Source organism: Corvus hawaiiensis, chromosome 12 (assembly GCF_020740725.1).
Source record: "Corvus hawaiiensis isolate bCorHaw1 chromosome 12, bCorHaw1.pri.cur, whole genome shotgun sequence".
Classification (NCBI taxonomy): Eukaryota; Metazoa; Chordata; class Aves; order Passeriformes; family Corvidae; genus Corvus; species Corvus hawaiiensis.
Window position 1 is genome coordinate 8,415,017 of NC_063224.1, and position 16,199 is coordinate 8,431,215.

General features: G+C 40.8%; 1 protein-coding gene across 7 annotated transcripts in view; it reads right to left on the minus strand.

Annotated features, from left to right (window-relative positions):
* The window catches only part of NUP93 (nucleoporin 93), a 79,012-nt gene that overhangs the window by 1,442 nt on the left and 61,371 nt on the right, over window positions 1-16,199 (minus strand). For 6 of the 7 annotated variants that reach the window (XM_048316654.1, XM_048316653.1, XM_048316657.1 and 3 more), the window contains 13 exons: window positions 14,960-15,092; window positions 13,795-13,952; window positions 12,141-12,306; window positions 11,270-11,363; window positions 10,019-10,210; window positions 9,658-9,784; window positions 9,473-9,545; window positions 9,136-9,180; window positions 7,539-7,655; window positions 6,798-6,916; window positions 4,755-4,872; window positions 4,298-4,381; window positions 3,455-3,583 (listed from right to left, as the gene is read on the minus strand). In XM_048316654.1, the coding sequence (XP_048172611.1) occupies window positions 3,455-3,583; window positions 4,298-4,381; window positions 4,755-4,872; window positions 6,798-6,916; window positions 7,539-7,655; window positions 9,136-9,180; window positions 9,473-9,545; window positions 9,658-9,784; window positions 10,019-10,210; window positions 11,270-11,363; window positions 12,141-12,306; window positions 13,795-13,952; window positions 14,960-15,092 (1,555 nt within the window). Of the gene's footprint in view, window positions 1-3,454; window positions 3,584-4,297; window positions 4,382-4,754; window positions 4,873-6,786; window positions 6,917-7,538; window positions 7,656-9,135; window positions 9,181-9,472; window positions 9,546-9,657; window positions 9,785-10,018; window positions 10,211-11,269; window positions 11,364-12,140; window positions 12,307-13,794; window positions 13,953-14,959; window positions 15,093-16,199 lie in introns of those variants that run through there. The other variant, XM_048316659.1, reaches the window with a different exon arrangement.

The following is a 16,199-nucleotide window of genomic DNA, read 5'->3' on the forward strand; positions in this document are numbered from 1 at the left end:
ACAGTGAGACCATGTAATTTTGTCTAGGCTGCTGCTTTGCAGTGGAGATCAAAACAGCTGGTGGATGAAAAAAAAAAGCATGTCCAAGTGTCTGACTCTTTGGAGTTAAAGTATTAAGAGGCAAAAACTCTCAGCATGACTAAGAAGGGCTGAGGAGCAGTGTGAGTTACTGTTCTCTTTCTTTACCTTTACAGTAGCAATGATACCAGAGCTGGCCTATTTTTAAAAATCAAAACAATACTTTGGGAAGAACAAACAGAGGTTTGCAGAGGTTAAGAGCGGCCTGGAGGTCTAGATGTTCTATTGGCTGTAATTACTTAATGAATGTTCGAGTTACTTGTGATTTTAAATAAGACCATAGATAATAAAAAAAAAAATAATTCCATTCCATTCATGACCTAATTTTGCCAAGATAACGCCCTTGGGCTGCTCCAGAGAGTTCACCACCCCTGACTGGGGCAAGGAGCATATGACATAGCTGTCATGCACTCACAGCATCTGGGTCAGGGCTGTCACCACAGCCATGGTTTCCAGCACTGCAGGCTGGGCTCCCTGCAATCTCTGCCTGAAATCTGACAAAATGGATCAGGCCAAGTGGGACAAGACTTTACTCCCTCATTCCCAAAATGAATTAATTATATACATAAAGGAAAAAATACTCAAAACACAGCTTGGGTGACTTAATTCTGAAATAAACATAATGCAGAAATGCCAGCTCTGACCCCAAACCTGATCTTTTCTAAATAAAGCCCAGTCCATCTCTGAAGTGAGACAGGAGATGTTTAGCACAGAGCATTACTGGGTTCAGGGGGGGCTCCAGCAGTACTATTCCTCTCCATCCTGCCCTTGCTGCCAGGTCCATGCTGTTCCTTCCAAAGTCCCGCCCATGGCAGCAGGATCCCGCTCAGGGTAGTTGCAGAGCAGTACTTGGCACCAGAGGGCAAATTCAAGAGCTCTGCGTTCCTCTCTGGGGGACACTGTTCCCTGCTATGTGGAATAAGCCTCAAAGTTACAAACAACAACTATCTTTTCTTCTGATGATCAGAGGGATCTGAATCTGCCTGTTCTGATGGATCTAAAGAAAAGCCACGGATTTCAAAGACCTATTCAAAGAAAGGGAAATTTTCACTTGCATTGTCTACTGGGCAATGTGCTGAGATCGTTAAAGCTTCTGAAAGGGCCTGATTTCCCCATAAATTTGCTCCCCCAGAGAATATGGAAAAGCTGCCCTTCTCCCAGGGAAGTTCAGAAGACAAATTCTTGTCACACACAGCCTGCTGAAGCTCATGTCTGCCATCTCTGTCCAGGTGAATGAGATTTTGCTAAAGAAACACTTCTCTCCTCTCACCTGTAATGCCTTCATTTCTTCCCACCATGAAAATTGCCTAAGTTTCCTCCCAGCTGAAACAATCTAGATTCCCTGCTCCTGCAGTCTTGAAGAAATTCCTCAGAGTAAGAAAAAAGAGGAACACATGCTAAAGCCATTCTTACCCTACCTTCCATGCTCATGTCTGGTATTTGTTTGCACATGCAATCTTTAGGCAGATGGGAGTTACAGGACAGTAGAATTTTTCTCTTGCTAATCCTACATTAGCAGATTTATGCTCCCTTGTGACACTCCAGTCACATAGCTGATCTCTCATCCCCTCCCTGACAGCAGATGCAGCGGACACTTGTCTCCTCTGATGGCTAAGCACAGCTTGTACTGCACATGGCAGCCAGAGATCCATGACTCAGAAACCCCGTGCTCCCAACATCACTGACACCCTGCTGCCATGAGATCCCATCACAAGGCCAGAAGCTTGATTAATAAAACTTGAAGCCTGAGGAAAATAAAACTTTCAAGGGTTTTTAGCAAGGTACATCATCAGTTCATCTCCACAACTGTGACAGCACCAGAGTGCAGAGCACATTTATGAAGCGGAGTTGACACTGAGCACGCTGTGGATATAATATAATATCATGGTGGCTTCCTTCCACATAAACCTCTGCCAGCAAAGCTGCTAATCCCATCCCCAATCAGCCCATGGTATTCATCCTGAGCCGACACCTGACAGCACTCCACCCCTATGGAGATGGTAAATCCTTCTACATGAGGCGTAAGACTAAAATCACAAAACCAAAATAAACAGCTCACTTGGAAAGCAAGGAGCTAAGGCACTGCTTGCTCAGTGCCAAACTTGTGAAGACACACAGCAGGTAACAGATTGTGTTAGCCTGGGACTTCTTCACACATGCAGAGTTTAAGGTGGGAGAAGTCCAAGCAGCATGTATCCTTCTCCAGTGCTGCTGGTCTAGAGTACAAGCACCACTCTAAGGCAGGATCCTGTAGCTCTCACAGGCTGTGCCCCAAAGACAAAAGCTGTACCATCACCTGAGCCTTTTATTTTTCTATGTAATTTAAAAATGCTACTAAGACTTTTACCAATATTACAATTTACAGATCAAAGGCACTTCTGCAGCTGACTAAAGCCTGGAATAGAGCTGGCTATGGCCCAAGTTGGTTTTCACTCTCAAAAGGAGTTGATATTTGTTTTCTAATCTGTTAAGACAGGATGAATGGTTTGGCCTTGGTTTCCAAGTGCCTGCAGCAGCTTTAGCTTAAGAGTTACAAGACCAGACCTGACTGGAGTTAAGCTGTGAACCCTTCTGCTCAACTCCCCATGTTGGCAGGTGGGTGCTCACAAATCTGGCTGTGCCATTGAAATGCCACCTATTCTGCAGCTTGCTGAAGGTGGAGGCTCCCATCAGTGGCTTAGGGAAAAGCCTCTGCACCAGCTTGAGCAGTGAAATTAGACCCACTGTTGTCAGGCATTTCAACAGCAGCCAGACCAAGCACTGCTGCAAGCTGCCCACTCCTCTGCAGAGGCAGCAGAACAATGCTGGCATTCACCAAGGGGATGTGCTTGAACATCTTGGTGTTTCACCCACGAACACAAGCCGAGGGGAAGAGTCAAGGAAGGCCTTCCCACCAGAAATGGACACTTATTCATATGAAAGGAGTAGCTATCAGGTGCTTGAAAAGCAACTACTCCGTTGTCAAGGCAGCAACATCAACCATCCTAGAGACACTGCACTGTCCCCATTTGCTTTACTATCGAAGATTCCACTAAGAAACAAAAACTTGTTTTCTCTTGCTAGGAGGTGAATATAGGTGCAGTATCTCCATTAGCTCAACGTCATTTAAAGCAATATCATAGACTCAGAATGGCTTAGGCTGAAAGGGACCCTAAAGATCATCCAGCTCCAACCTTTCTTTACACAAAGCTGAAGGCATCAGAGACTAGCCTTGAGACTAAGTAACTGGACAAGCTCAGTAGTCCAAGACTCTAAGTAACTGAGCAAGCCAAAACCAAGACCATTAGAGATTCACAGTTACTTGAGGCCCAGTCTCTTGAAACCAGCAGAATAGGATATAGGAAAACTTGTCAGACAGTGAGGATTATATTCTTACCGAGTCTCTGTCTTCCATTACCCGCTGGGGTCTGGCAGGAGTGGTTGGGCTTGTGCCTTTCATCCTCTTATATTTGGTGAATAAAATATTCATGGTTGCAAGCAGGACCTCAGATAAATTGTGTTTGATCTACACAAAAGAGGAGAAAGAAAAAGACACAATGCAGCAAAAGGAGGTTGGCAGAACCATTAGCCTTACTATACAGGTTCCTGTAACAGTCATACGTGTAATGGTTACCCCTGCTGTGACTGCTGCATCCAGCAGAAACACTACCCAGAGCTTTGAGACAGACATGCCCAATGGCTGCACCTTCATGTTTGATAGCAGCACGTCAGATAAAACGCAAAGCACCCAAGTACACACAACCACTGCCTAAAAAAGAAGTGTCACCCTCCAGTTAAAACAGTTCAAGAGCAGTAACAGCTTTCCACTATGCTTCATTTGATAATACACAAATCCATTAATTCCTGTAATTTAGAGGGAAGGAAACAAACACCCTACAAATGCTTAGTTAGCATTAAGAGCACGGAAGAACTAAGTCACCAGCAAGTTAAAAGTTTTCAATATTCTGAATTCTTTAATCAAACTCAGTAAGTTCAGGGAGGCTCAGATCTGCAGATGCCTTCTTCAAAATGGAGGCAGGATTTCTGGGTAGGGAATTCTAGCACTCAAAAGAGCAGCATTAAGGAGAAAAAGTTGCAAGCAAAGAGTCTACTTGTATGAAATCAAAATAATCTCACCCTTTTTCTCTGCTAAAGAATAAAAATGATGAGATGACAAGGTTTTAAGATCCTTTTAACAAAGCAAAAGGCTTTAGGAAGCTAAACCCAAGACATGACTTACTTCATCACTGAAATTCCGGAAGGCAGCAACTCTCTCCTTGACGCAATCTTGGCTAAGAGGTACAAGCTTCAGGCGTTCAATAATCTTCAAAAAGTAAAGCAGGAATCAGGACAGATAATCAGTGTTCTATGTACCATATACTAATAAAGTGTGGTTTTGAAGTATTAACGAAATGGTTCTGTTTCCATTCAAGAGAAATAATTTCATTGTCATTTACTGGTTTATCTCCTCACTTTGTTGAGCAACAGGAATATTTTGTTCAATGTCTACAAAATAGCTCCAGGAAGATCATCCTGTTTATCACACAACAGGGAAGAAACACCTTTCTAAATTCCTATAACATTGCAGTCCCTTCTAACTCATTAAATACAATTTTTAAAGTGATGTTATTTGAGACATTCTGGGCTTTCAAGGGCATTAGGAAAGCTACACTTCAAACAGAAATCTTGAAACTTACATCAAAGGCCCTGTCAACGTGACCAGCGTGATATTCATCAAAAAATGTGATTAAGTCTAGCAGAAGGTAGAACGTGGAGTCAATGGATTTCTTTGCACTTATCCCCTGTGCTTTGTACCTGAAAGAAATTGTGTTACAATTTTATTGTGCGAAATGGCAACCATTTATAACTGTGCCCTTCCAATCCTTGGAAGTGGAGACATCAAACTCAAGGACAGAGGGCATTTAACAAAGGACAGCTTTCACTTTCCTTAACCAGGAGGCAGAATTTTCACAGGTTGTGGCTTTTTAAAAACACTGTTAATCACTTCCAGTTTTGCATCAAATCCAGCATTTGTTTCCTTTAAAACATTGACATTTCCCACATTCATGGGGAAACAGTGCCAGGCAGCAGAGACCTGCAAGCAAGCCCTGTACCAGCATGTTTAACACGCTGTTTTACAGCAGACAATCCTCCAGCACAACTGCTTGCTTCAGGCAAGAAGTTAGGACTTAAAGATGGATTAAGAGCTCCTGCATGCTCTCGGGAGCTACACTGGCTATGGGATGAACTGGAAGGCTGCCTGCTCTCACTCCTAACTGCATGAGGGCACAAAGAAGCTCCTTCCTCAAGGTTTAACAGCAAGAGTGGTGCTGCAGATGAAGAAACCAAATAGCCTCTTGGCCTTCTTGCTGGGTGTCTCCCCTGCATCACAAGAACACAAAGGAGAAATGCTACATCCCCACAGCACTGTCATCAGGACAGTACACAAGGAAAAGCCCTGTCTTACATTTAACTGGCAAGAAGATGTGCTAGTCAGAGCTGCTCTGGCTTTGCAATCGCTGAGGTTTGCAGCTGTGAAGTGGCATTATTCCGCAGTTAGTACTTAGTGCCTTCAGACAGATCAAACCACGTAGCAAACCCAAAAAGCCCATTACAGCCTTTGCTGAAGCTTTAACTCAAGCCATAGATTTAATTCTCTTTAATGTCTGCCACCAAATCAGTCTCTCACTAAGTCAATACGGCACCAATTTTCACTTGATCCCAGCCTGGCTAAATGAAGGAAAGGCTGACTAGAAGCAGTGACTGGCAAATGCCACTTGTCAAAAGAAGAAAGGCAAAGGCCTCTGATGGAAATCAATACATTTCTGTATTTGTCTTCCCAATTTCAAAGTGCCAGCAAGTGGGCTTGGTTTATTTTTATTCTCTCTGCAGCTCAATGGTTGATAAAGACTAGTAAGGCATTTCTCACGGGTATCCACATTTTGCTCTAGCAAAATACAGGAATTGGCCCTGGCAGTCACTGTGACAAGATGCACCAAAAGGTGACAATTTTAAAAAATCATGGACATATTTTGCAAATACAGCCTTTCAGAATCAGGTTATTCCTAACTTCTAGCTGCTAATGAATCTTGAGCACTGATGTCTCTCAAGCACATACCCTAATTAGTATACAGACATGGCAGGGGACATTCTTTGTAGTTGCTTCCTTTCTTTTCTGGACCACACAGTACTTGGCTAATATAACAGGCTGTGGAAATGAGGTCCAGTGCTTGCATTAGCCATACACAGTTCATCTTAAATACTTCCTTTTTAGCTTTCATTAAAGCAGCAGTTTTCAGACAGCTACTGAACTATTGTTACAACTCAGAATTACTGGGTTTGTAGCTCTCTCTTAATACTATTTTGAACAAGTGAATTGCACGCAACGACTCTGCGACTGTTACAATATTTTGCTCTAAAAATAATATAAAACATACAATTCATGGTATTTATTGCTCCATAACAGACTATCTCCAGCTGGCAATCCTGATTCACCTACAGATAAAACTTCTTGCCAAATTTACCTGACCTGCCCCTGAAGATTTCTGTTTTCAGTACTGCAAGCCATCATGAGCAGGACAGGGTAAATTCTGACCTCTTCTTTGTCTTTCTAATTATACTGCTGTGGAGGCCTCAGTCCAGCCTGCAGAAACAATGTCAGGAACTAATACCCACAGCACTGTTCAGTCCCAGGTCAGGTCGAGGTGAATCACCCAGTCCTGCCCTTACCTGAGTCTTACCTCTCAGCAATGGAATGGGCCATGTTCTTCAACCGCTCCTTGTTTGACTGGGGAGTGCTGATCTGGGGAACGACTGGACTAAGGAGCTTGTTCATCAGTTCTAAAACTTTGTCAGGGTTCTGTTGGCATTAAAGGTACACAAATAAAAGGAGCATGATGGAACTTGGTGTTTAATCTCACTGAAAAAGCAGAAAAGTCTCATGCAGTGGTGCCTAGTGCAAGCCCAGAGCCGCTTCCCTCCCATAAAGAGTCAAGATCGTATTAGCAACATTACGCTGCTGGGTCATGAGAAAAAGCATTTCCCCCTAGTTTTTCTCTAAAACAGTGGTTATGGTTGTGTCCACTTTTATTTCAAAAGGAAACAAGAGTACTCGGTATAATGCCCAACTATTTTAGACTTCAGTTCAACATCTATGAAATTGGAAGAGTACATTCCAGGTAAATAATTTCACTAGACAGAATTAAATCATGCGTGGAGCACTCTCTTCAAAAGAGCACCTTGATCAAGAGCAACAATGTCCTAAATCAGAATCCCTGGAGCGCAATCCATCTCGATTTGCTAACTAAAACACCTCTTCATGCAGCCTATGGCTCTGTTCTTCCAGCAGCAGAACTAAGCTCCTTGAATAATGGCAATTCAATCTCCAAGATGAAATTTAACCTCCTAATCACAAGGGAGAATGTTTAGAAGGAAAAAAGGTGAACCAAGTACATACTTAAGGCAGCACACTAGACATATACCTTTGCAAGGTCATAGAGTTTTGCAGCTTCTTCAAACAATCCTTTATTTTCTGCTGCAGAAGCCACTTTGTTAATAATGGATTTTGTGTCACTTGTAAACTTGTCTATCACTCCAGGCTAAAGAGGTGAGACAAAAATGAAAAGAGAAAAGAGGAATCAGAAGGCTCAAACACTCCAGAATATTCTGTCAAGGCAATGAATATTTCACATGTTGGCTTATGATTAGAATGGCCTGTACATTTCCGTGGGAACGTGCAAAAGTGAGACATTAAAAACAGAATGAGCTCTTGCAAGAGGGACTCTCTCCTAAATGGAGCCAGCACTGAGATATCCTTGGTTTCCAATTCATTCCAAATGACCCAGATAAAATAACTCAAGAGTTTGATCTGTTAATTGCTGATGACACATTACAGAGAAGAAAACACAAAAGACTTCAGCATATTGCATTCCAGGGGCTCCAGGGATGCAGTTTGTTTATATTGGCATGACAGGTTGTGAGTGAAATCTCACACAGATAAATGAAAGGGCAACAAGAATTTTAAAACAAATAATAAACATGTAGAATAAAAGAGGTGAAAGACTCAAGAATATCTGGAAATTACTGTAGTTGAGGATACAAAAATAAGACTATATCATCTAGAAGAAATTATTTTAAACTTCAAATTGCTGGTTTCTCACCAAAAAAAAGAACAAAACAACAAAATATTTGTAAAGATTATCAAGTTACCTTGCTCTTTTGTATGCAATCTCACTGCTTTTGAAATGACAAAATAAAGACATCTAAAAGAAATTCCTGCCAGAAATAACATCCCCCCCTATTTTTGACAGCAGCAAGACCCCCAATCTTAAAATTAAGATGTAAATGATTCTACAGTCTGATTTACAGAGAAGTCTTCCAAAGTTGTCACAGCAAACAGAAAAACTTCATTGATTATCTAAAATTTTCATCATTTGCATGCACTCTCCTCTTTCCAGGTAAAACCTTAAGGTTTCCTTTATCTTCTGACTGCGTAATCTTACATTTTACTTTTAAGTAACTGCTTTTACAGTGGCAGTAAGGTCCATCACATCTAAAAATGGCTGAACTTTGATCCAATACTTGTCCTCACCTATATGAAGGTCAGATCAGCTGTGGCTATGTTTGTGGTCCAACAGCCCTTACTCCTTTAGTTACAAGGACCTTTCAAGAGCTGCGATACATTTCTTCTGAGGTGAATGAGGATGTCATAGATAGTTTTCACATGCACACCTCAGTTAACAGAACACTCTCACACGCCCACTTAAACTAAACTACATTTCCTAGCGGGAAGATGAAATTCTGATCTCACTCAAGTTACCCAATGCCATTTTCTTCTTCAGTTATACCAGTTGTCTAGAGGGACATAATTTGCCCTGCAGTTCCTGACCTGCCTTCTGTTAGGGCAGGTCATAAATTATTTTGTAAAAGGATCTCATACCTGGAAAACTTGAATGTATTCAAACACAGTAATAACCTGGCTAGTCAAAAACAAAGAGAAGCAAGACTACTCATAACTACTTTGGAAATCATACGTAGGTTGTATTTTATGTAAAATAGAAACATAAATTGTGAACTCACCTTCCTACTACCATCTTTTTCCAGCTTTCCAAGAATCATATCAAACTATATCCACATAGATGCAAAGTAAGAAAAAAAAGGAAACAAAAATAGAGAGATGAATTGCACATATTTCATAACATATTTATTAAGTACAAAGATGCAGACATGGAATGAAAAACAGTGACCAATGTCCAACGTATTTGTAACTAAGTAACAGGCAAAAAGACATGATTACATAAGGCCATTCTGTCATCTAGGTGTGTGTCAGGCAGAAAGAGTAAGCAACTATAAGACTGTCCTGACTAATAAAGATGAAGAAATTAATTTCAGTTTAACCGAGGAAGGCAAAACATACCTCTCTGCTTTCAATTACTATTTCACTAACGCAACGCAAGAACATATTCTCTCCTTGGCTGTCCTTCTCGTTCCTATAAAAGAAGGAGAAGGAGGAAGGTATTCCTGTTTCTGAGAACTTTCCAGATAAGAATAATGAAGCAGTAATAACTAGGAGAAAATCTAAAGACACATATTAGCTCCTACCTGAGAAAGTAAAAGTACTGCAGAGCTTCCCTTGGATCTGTTGATTCAAACTTACGGGTGTAAAGCATCAAAAGCCGCACAAAATTTAGACGTCTGACACCAGGAGGGTCACCAGCTTCATGGCTTACTGCAATGTCAGAAACAACACTGTCAGAGAACTGAATGCCAGGAAAACTCTGATCTTCATCTCAAATTAGTCAGGACCATGATCCAGAGCTCTAGTGCAACTGAAACAATTAACTTTTATGAGATTGTTCTGATAAATGTTACTTGTTCAATCGACCACATAAACCTGCAGTTTCTACAGGGTACTCTGAGAGCTAAGAAAACATTCCCCTATTGTAAAGTAAATAGGACTTACATAGCTGTGCACTCTGCCCAGATGATTTCAGGAGCAATTTTAACTCAAACAGGACCAAAGCAACATGAACAGCGTGACAGCGCAAGCGCTCTGTCCGGAAAAGAAAAGCAATTGCAGCTTCAAACTGTGCTGTCAAGAACAACACTTGGAAGTAGAGGAAAGGTGGCTGGTTCACTGCAAAATGTGATTCACCTGAAAGAAAACACAACACATGTAGCATTTTTACATCATTTTCATGATTTTGCAATCAAAGATGACTGACAGTGGATGCTTCCTGTCACAGTGCATTGTTACTGTTTATTAGGTGCCAGCCGAAATAAACACAGTACACAAAACTGAATTCCTAACTACACATCAGCAGCTCACCTACAACTGTTCCACAGCAAATTTATCAGGAAAGATAACAGCATAAAGACATATTCAAAAAGTGAAACAGAATAAACAGTTACTCAGAAAAGTTCTTTTCAGACAACAAACCATCAACTCTGACTGACTGCAACAGATTCTCTAAAGACCACAACTTTTTGTCTTCAGTTATACTTATGCCAAGTGGTACAAATAATGTTAAAAACCTGGATTTTCCTACTCAGTGACACCAACAGTAGCTTACTATATTTTTTTACCACACATTTTTATCTGAGTGATATTACAAACTGGAAGGCTGTGGAGAATCAAATTCGGTATGTTTTGGACAGTTCCAAGTGACTTAATTTTAATTGATTGGGAGACTACAGGAAAATGTATTCTGTGGGTGTTCTTAAAACATCCTGAAGTGGAAGGAACTGTGACTTGGGTACCCAGAAATTTGCTTGAAATACTAATTTAAGGGAAAAAATGAACATCAGATGCACACAGAGGAAAAGCTTGGAAATACATGCCTACATCAGGTAGTGACTGCTTTACTGTTCTGTATTCCTAAAGCTGGAAGTTCTGCTAAATGACTTTTGCATATTTATGTGAGAGAAAGCAATCCACAATTAATGGATAAAGGAGAAACAGCAGCAGTGTTGTTCACAGATGAGTATTAATCCTCTGGATTGCTGGGAAAACACGGGACTCATTCATCATGTCTTACTGAAGTCTGCCATGACTCCGGGGAAGCAGGCTGTCCATGGACACCCCAAAGATGCCTGTCACTAGTGGAGAGTTGTAGAGTTTTTGTGCAGTCTGAGGTTTGTGTAAGAACAACCGGAAAGTGTCCTAAGCAGAAAAGCAGAGCCCCAAGTAAGACATCACTCTGTGGTTTCTCACCATAGTCTTCCAGCAGCTGCTTCTGGAACTGTGATAACGTTAGTCGGTCCTGTGGGGAGCTCGTGCCACCATCATCAAAACACACCTGGTTCAGCTAAAAAACACATCCAAAAAAGAGAAGCACAGGTATTTCCCCTTGCACAAGCAATGCACTTAGAAGATATTTATTCCATCTGAGCCCCTCCTAGGATTTGACCGACTAGAAACTGCATCTAGTCACAACATCAGCTCCATCCACTGCTGGGAAGCAAAGATGCCTAATGCAGCAACAGCTGAAATCCCTGCAGATATAACCCCAGGGTTCCATATCTGTCCATGGCAGCAAACTCTGATGCTGGGACTCTGAATACTCTCAAGCAGCATTTTTTGCCACAAATACAATGTTAACAAATCCATCATTCTACCACCCTTTTTCTGATAAAGGGGAGAAACAGGTACCAACCAGTATCTATCATGCCCTCACCAAACCTGTAAGGACTTCAGAGACATTGACACCATGGTCTTTGGTTAATTAACACTGACATTTCAGCCATCCACCCAGGAAGGAGAATTCAAGGAATCCTCACTGTAACAAGCTAATAGTACTTCTAAAAACAGCTGACAAAGATCAGTGTCGAATGAAGAACACGACAGTTCCAAAGACAATTGTACCCAAACTAACACCTGATAGTACAGAGGGTAACGGAACAGCCCAGGGATTCAGGTTCCCAGCCCTACACTATCTTCAAGGTCAAGTCACATGCACTGCATTGATGCAACACACCAGATCTAGAAGTAGGAAGGGTAGCAAAGCAGTGGAGAAATGTGGTACCATTTAGACTCTTCTTAAAAAAAGAAAAACCAAACACCACAACCCCAACACCAGACTTACTTTTAGCCAAAGATAATCTTCTGTTTTATCAGCAACTTCACTCTGGTTGTCTGTAATGTCACAACGGCCAATAATACAATAAACAGCCCTTTTGTAGGGGTCAGTGTTATTTCTCAGAGCTCGTCTGTAATGAAGACGCAGTTTATTTTCTGTGGCAGGAGACAGTCTAAGGAAAAGAAAAGATTGAAGGAAAAGACATGAAACCCATTTTCCCTGTATGAGGAAACCTGGATACAAATCAATGTGAATTGGTGCATATCCACAGCAAAGGCATAATAACAGTAAGCACTAACCAATATTTCTTGCACTTCCTGTTCATATCTGTAGGTAAAAATTTTGCACACATGAATTTAAACCCATAATTAATGTTATGGAGGATGATCTTCAAATGCTCACTGCAGGGGAAGAAAACACATATGACAGTCTCTTTAGGGGTACATTAATACTGTGGCAGATGAGCTATTTTTGTCTGAGACTGCTATTGCATCACTTCAGAAAAAGAGAGCTCACAACATCTTTGAAAGTCTTTGTGTTAGTAACTAACAAGTGAGCAGGTCATTGTACTATGAGATCTTTTAGGAGAGACACTTTCATCATTATTAAACACTGTCATAATGTTCTTTGTCATTCTTTTTTTCTTGCGACCTCTTGTCGAGAATTTTACAGAATTTAATCAAGTGTTCTCCCAGACTAAGGCATTGTTTGTCAAATCCGTAGGCAGACCACTTTTTCAGAGCTGTAACAAAACCAAAGTAAATCAATTATGTTGTATCTCATGCAAGTGTTTGTAATGAAAACAGTGACAGAACCTTCAATGAGGTTTCTGCAACAACCTTGATATAATGAGGACTCCTAGCTACTCTCTACAAAACAGGTTGATTTATAGAAGAATACCATGGCATACAATACTTGGTAAATGGCACTTGGATTTGTATCCTTTCAGCTTATTTTCTTAGCTTGGTTAGTTATATTTCGTTGGTTTGTTTGTTGGGTTTTTGTTGTTTTTATTTTTTAATTCATTGCAAGTGGAAAGATAGAAAAGAAAACCACTGTAGAGTTCAGAGTACGTGCACTAACTCAACCACTTTGCAATCACATCAGCAGCAGTTTGGCCAATGGCCTCTGTCTAGTGCTGGACAGCAAAAACTGGAAGACGAGAATAAACACAAGAAAGATGTGAGAGCGAGGCCTCTAAAGGCCTCTAACAAACACTGCTTGCATTTCCTGTGTAGCATTCTTATGAAAACAGGTGTAGTAAAAAGTGTTCCCCAAAGGAAATTCAGCTAAAATAAGCAACGGGGGAAATAAAAAGATACAGGACTCGGGACAGCAGATTAAATCTGATCTACTACATGCCATATCCCACTGTTATACCAGGCTTATCCTTTTGTAAAAAAGTAAAGCTACACCACACTGTATTATTTTTGAAATGTAAATTTTTGAATATTTTCAAACAACTCTTTCCCTGTTGAGATTTCTTGACTTCAAAGCCACAAATTAAATATGCAAACTTCTACATGTAATTTAGGTAGGTAATATAAACATCAGGCAGCAATCACCACCAGAAGAGACCTGAGCTTCTTGTACCAAGCCACTGATTATTTCACTACTCCACAGTAGTAGATCGCAAAGATCCTTCCTAGTTCCCAATTACCTTCTGTCTTTACTGTGCATGTACTCTTGGAACCAGGTTTTGAACTCTCCCAGTTGGTGCTGTGCCCGTTTCACCACGTGCATGGCTGCAGTCAGATCTCCGCAGCGCATGCAGTAGTAAATCAGCGCCCACACAGGATGCCCTTCCACCTCACCATCCTGAAAAGAAAGTAGGACATACCTAATTTTTTCATAAAAGCAACATATTTGAATGATTTCTCTTTATCATTTGCCTTATTCATTATTTCTGCCCTTATACCCACACTCTGATTTTGGTAAAAAATTCTGTTTGTTACAAAAGCCAGAGGTCATGAGGGCTAAGTCCTGGGAAAGCTCTGCACATCTCAGCAATGAAAGGTGTGGTTCTCTTCTGCTTGCCCAGATTTCAGTTTGGAGGGAGGTTCTGAGAATCCCAGAATCAGCGTATGGTATCCTCCCCACCCACAGCAGATGGATTTGGATTAGGCCATCGAGGTATTAAAAACATTTTTACTGAAACAGAAAGATATTAAACTAATCGCTGATCTCAGCAGGTAAGGAAGAGACAGCTAGACTTAGCTGTGTGCTCTCCAATGTTATCATTTATTATTTCTTCATTTAACTTTTAGATTTCATTTTTCAACCCAGACTGCCTATCTGATAATTCTGTAGATGCACAGCTATGCACTTTCTACTTCATGCAGGTAAGAAGGGTTTTACCCAGATTCCTAAATAAAAGGCTCAGGCTACCACTCAGATGAATTCATTACACATTTGATGATTAAAAAACTGGTTTCACCATCTTACAATAAATGTAAAAAAAGAGAAAAAGCAAATCAGGGAGGTTAAGTTACTGCTTTTTGAACCTTCATAATGCATTTTAATTTTTGCTTGTTGATTTCTAAGATGACCACCAGAAGACACCATAATTTCTAGAATTTAGAACTCAAGCTACTGAGCACCCAACCATACTTTGGGACTAGGTCTGAACTCAGGAGTGATTTTGTCTGCCATCTCCCATTTTCCTAGTGAAAAATTCTAAAGAAGGAGTAAGAGTCTGCTGCCCTAAAAGCAGCTTAAACAATAGAAAAGCCACTGGAGGCTGCACTGGTTTCCTCTCTGTACTGGGGCAAAAAGATTTGTGTTATCATTTTAGCTCGGTCGCTGACTGTGCTGGCTGGACATACCTGGAGACCAGGGACAGACGCCGGGAGTTTGATGTTCAAGAAGCTGCGGACCAGTTGGTAGGTCCCTGGGACTCCACCCAGCTGAGCCTGGTGCAAGTTCCCAAACACTGTCACAAAAGTGTAATTTTTGTAACTGAAAAACAACACAAGCAAAACAAACATGAACAGACTGAGATACACCTGCCACAAAAACATCCACTGCCTTTCAGATCTGACAGAATTACCAATTTAAAGCAAATTAACTCAATGTTCAAACATTATCATTACAACAAAATGAGGCAAATTTTCAGTCAATTTAAGAAGATCCTTGTATTTAGCAGTCTCAGAAGACACCATGTTTTGAGTCTGTGCTGGACTACTCCAAGTTCAACTCTCTATTATGAAGTTCCTCTTATTAAATTCTTGTAGTACAAAGTTAAGCTCAATTACATAACTGGCAAAAATTTGCCTTTCCATCTTAATACTTTAACTCTCAATCCTATCACGAAAGAACAATTAAATACCACAGAAGTGTTTGTCCCTCCTCCCTGCCCTGTGGAAAAATATCAGCCCTAGGGCTATGGACTTACCAGAAGGAAATCCCAGAGAAAAATGGAATTTAGAGAAATGTAACTGGTAAAGGCAGCTTTAAGAACACCTTTTATAATAACACATCAAAGCATATAATCAAGGCAGATCAATTTAACAAATACTCATGTTTTGAAGCAGGAGTCTCAAAAATTTGTACACTGAAGGAAGACCTATGTAAGCAGCATCAATAAATGACATTAAGTTCTTTTTCTTTCTCTGCAGCACATGCTAGACTTGTGCACCATCAGACTATAAATCTGAAAGACTGTGTAAGCAAGTATCAGAGTGATACCTTGGTAACTAGAATTATGGCTGAGGCAAGTGCATGCTCCTCAGGGCTTAAGATCACAGTTGTTCCAAAGGAACTAATGCATGAACAGCTGTGAGTGGCATTACATCTCTTCCATATATGAGTGAGGGGCTGGCGAGGCATGGAAACACTCCAGTATTAGCCAATTCCCACTAGGAAAGAAAAGCTATGAAGCAAGGCACAGCGTATGGGCAGGCTTTTAATTAAAAAAAAAAAAAATCAAGCCTGAGAGGCCCTAATCTCCACAGCTGGGAGCATTGGGGAAGTACCACGTATAACTAATTCCTAACTTCAGTTAGCAGTTAATGGCACTGTGAAAATTTAGCAAGTTGGATATGTGGCAAATCAGGCTAAGAGTCA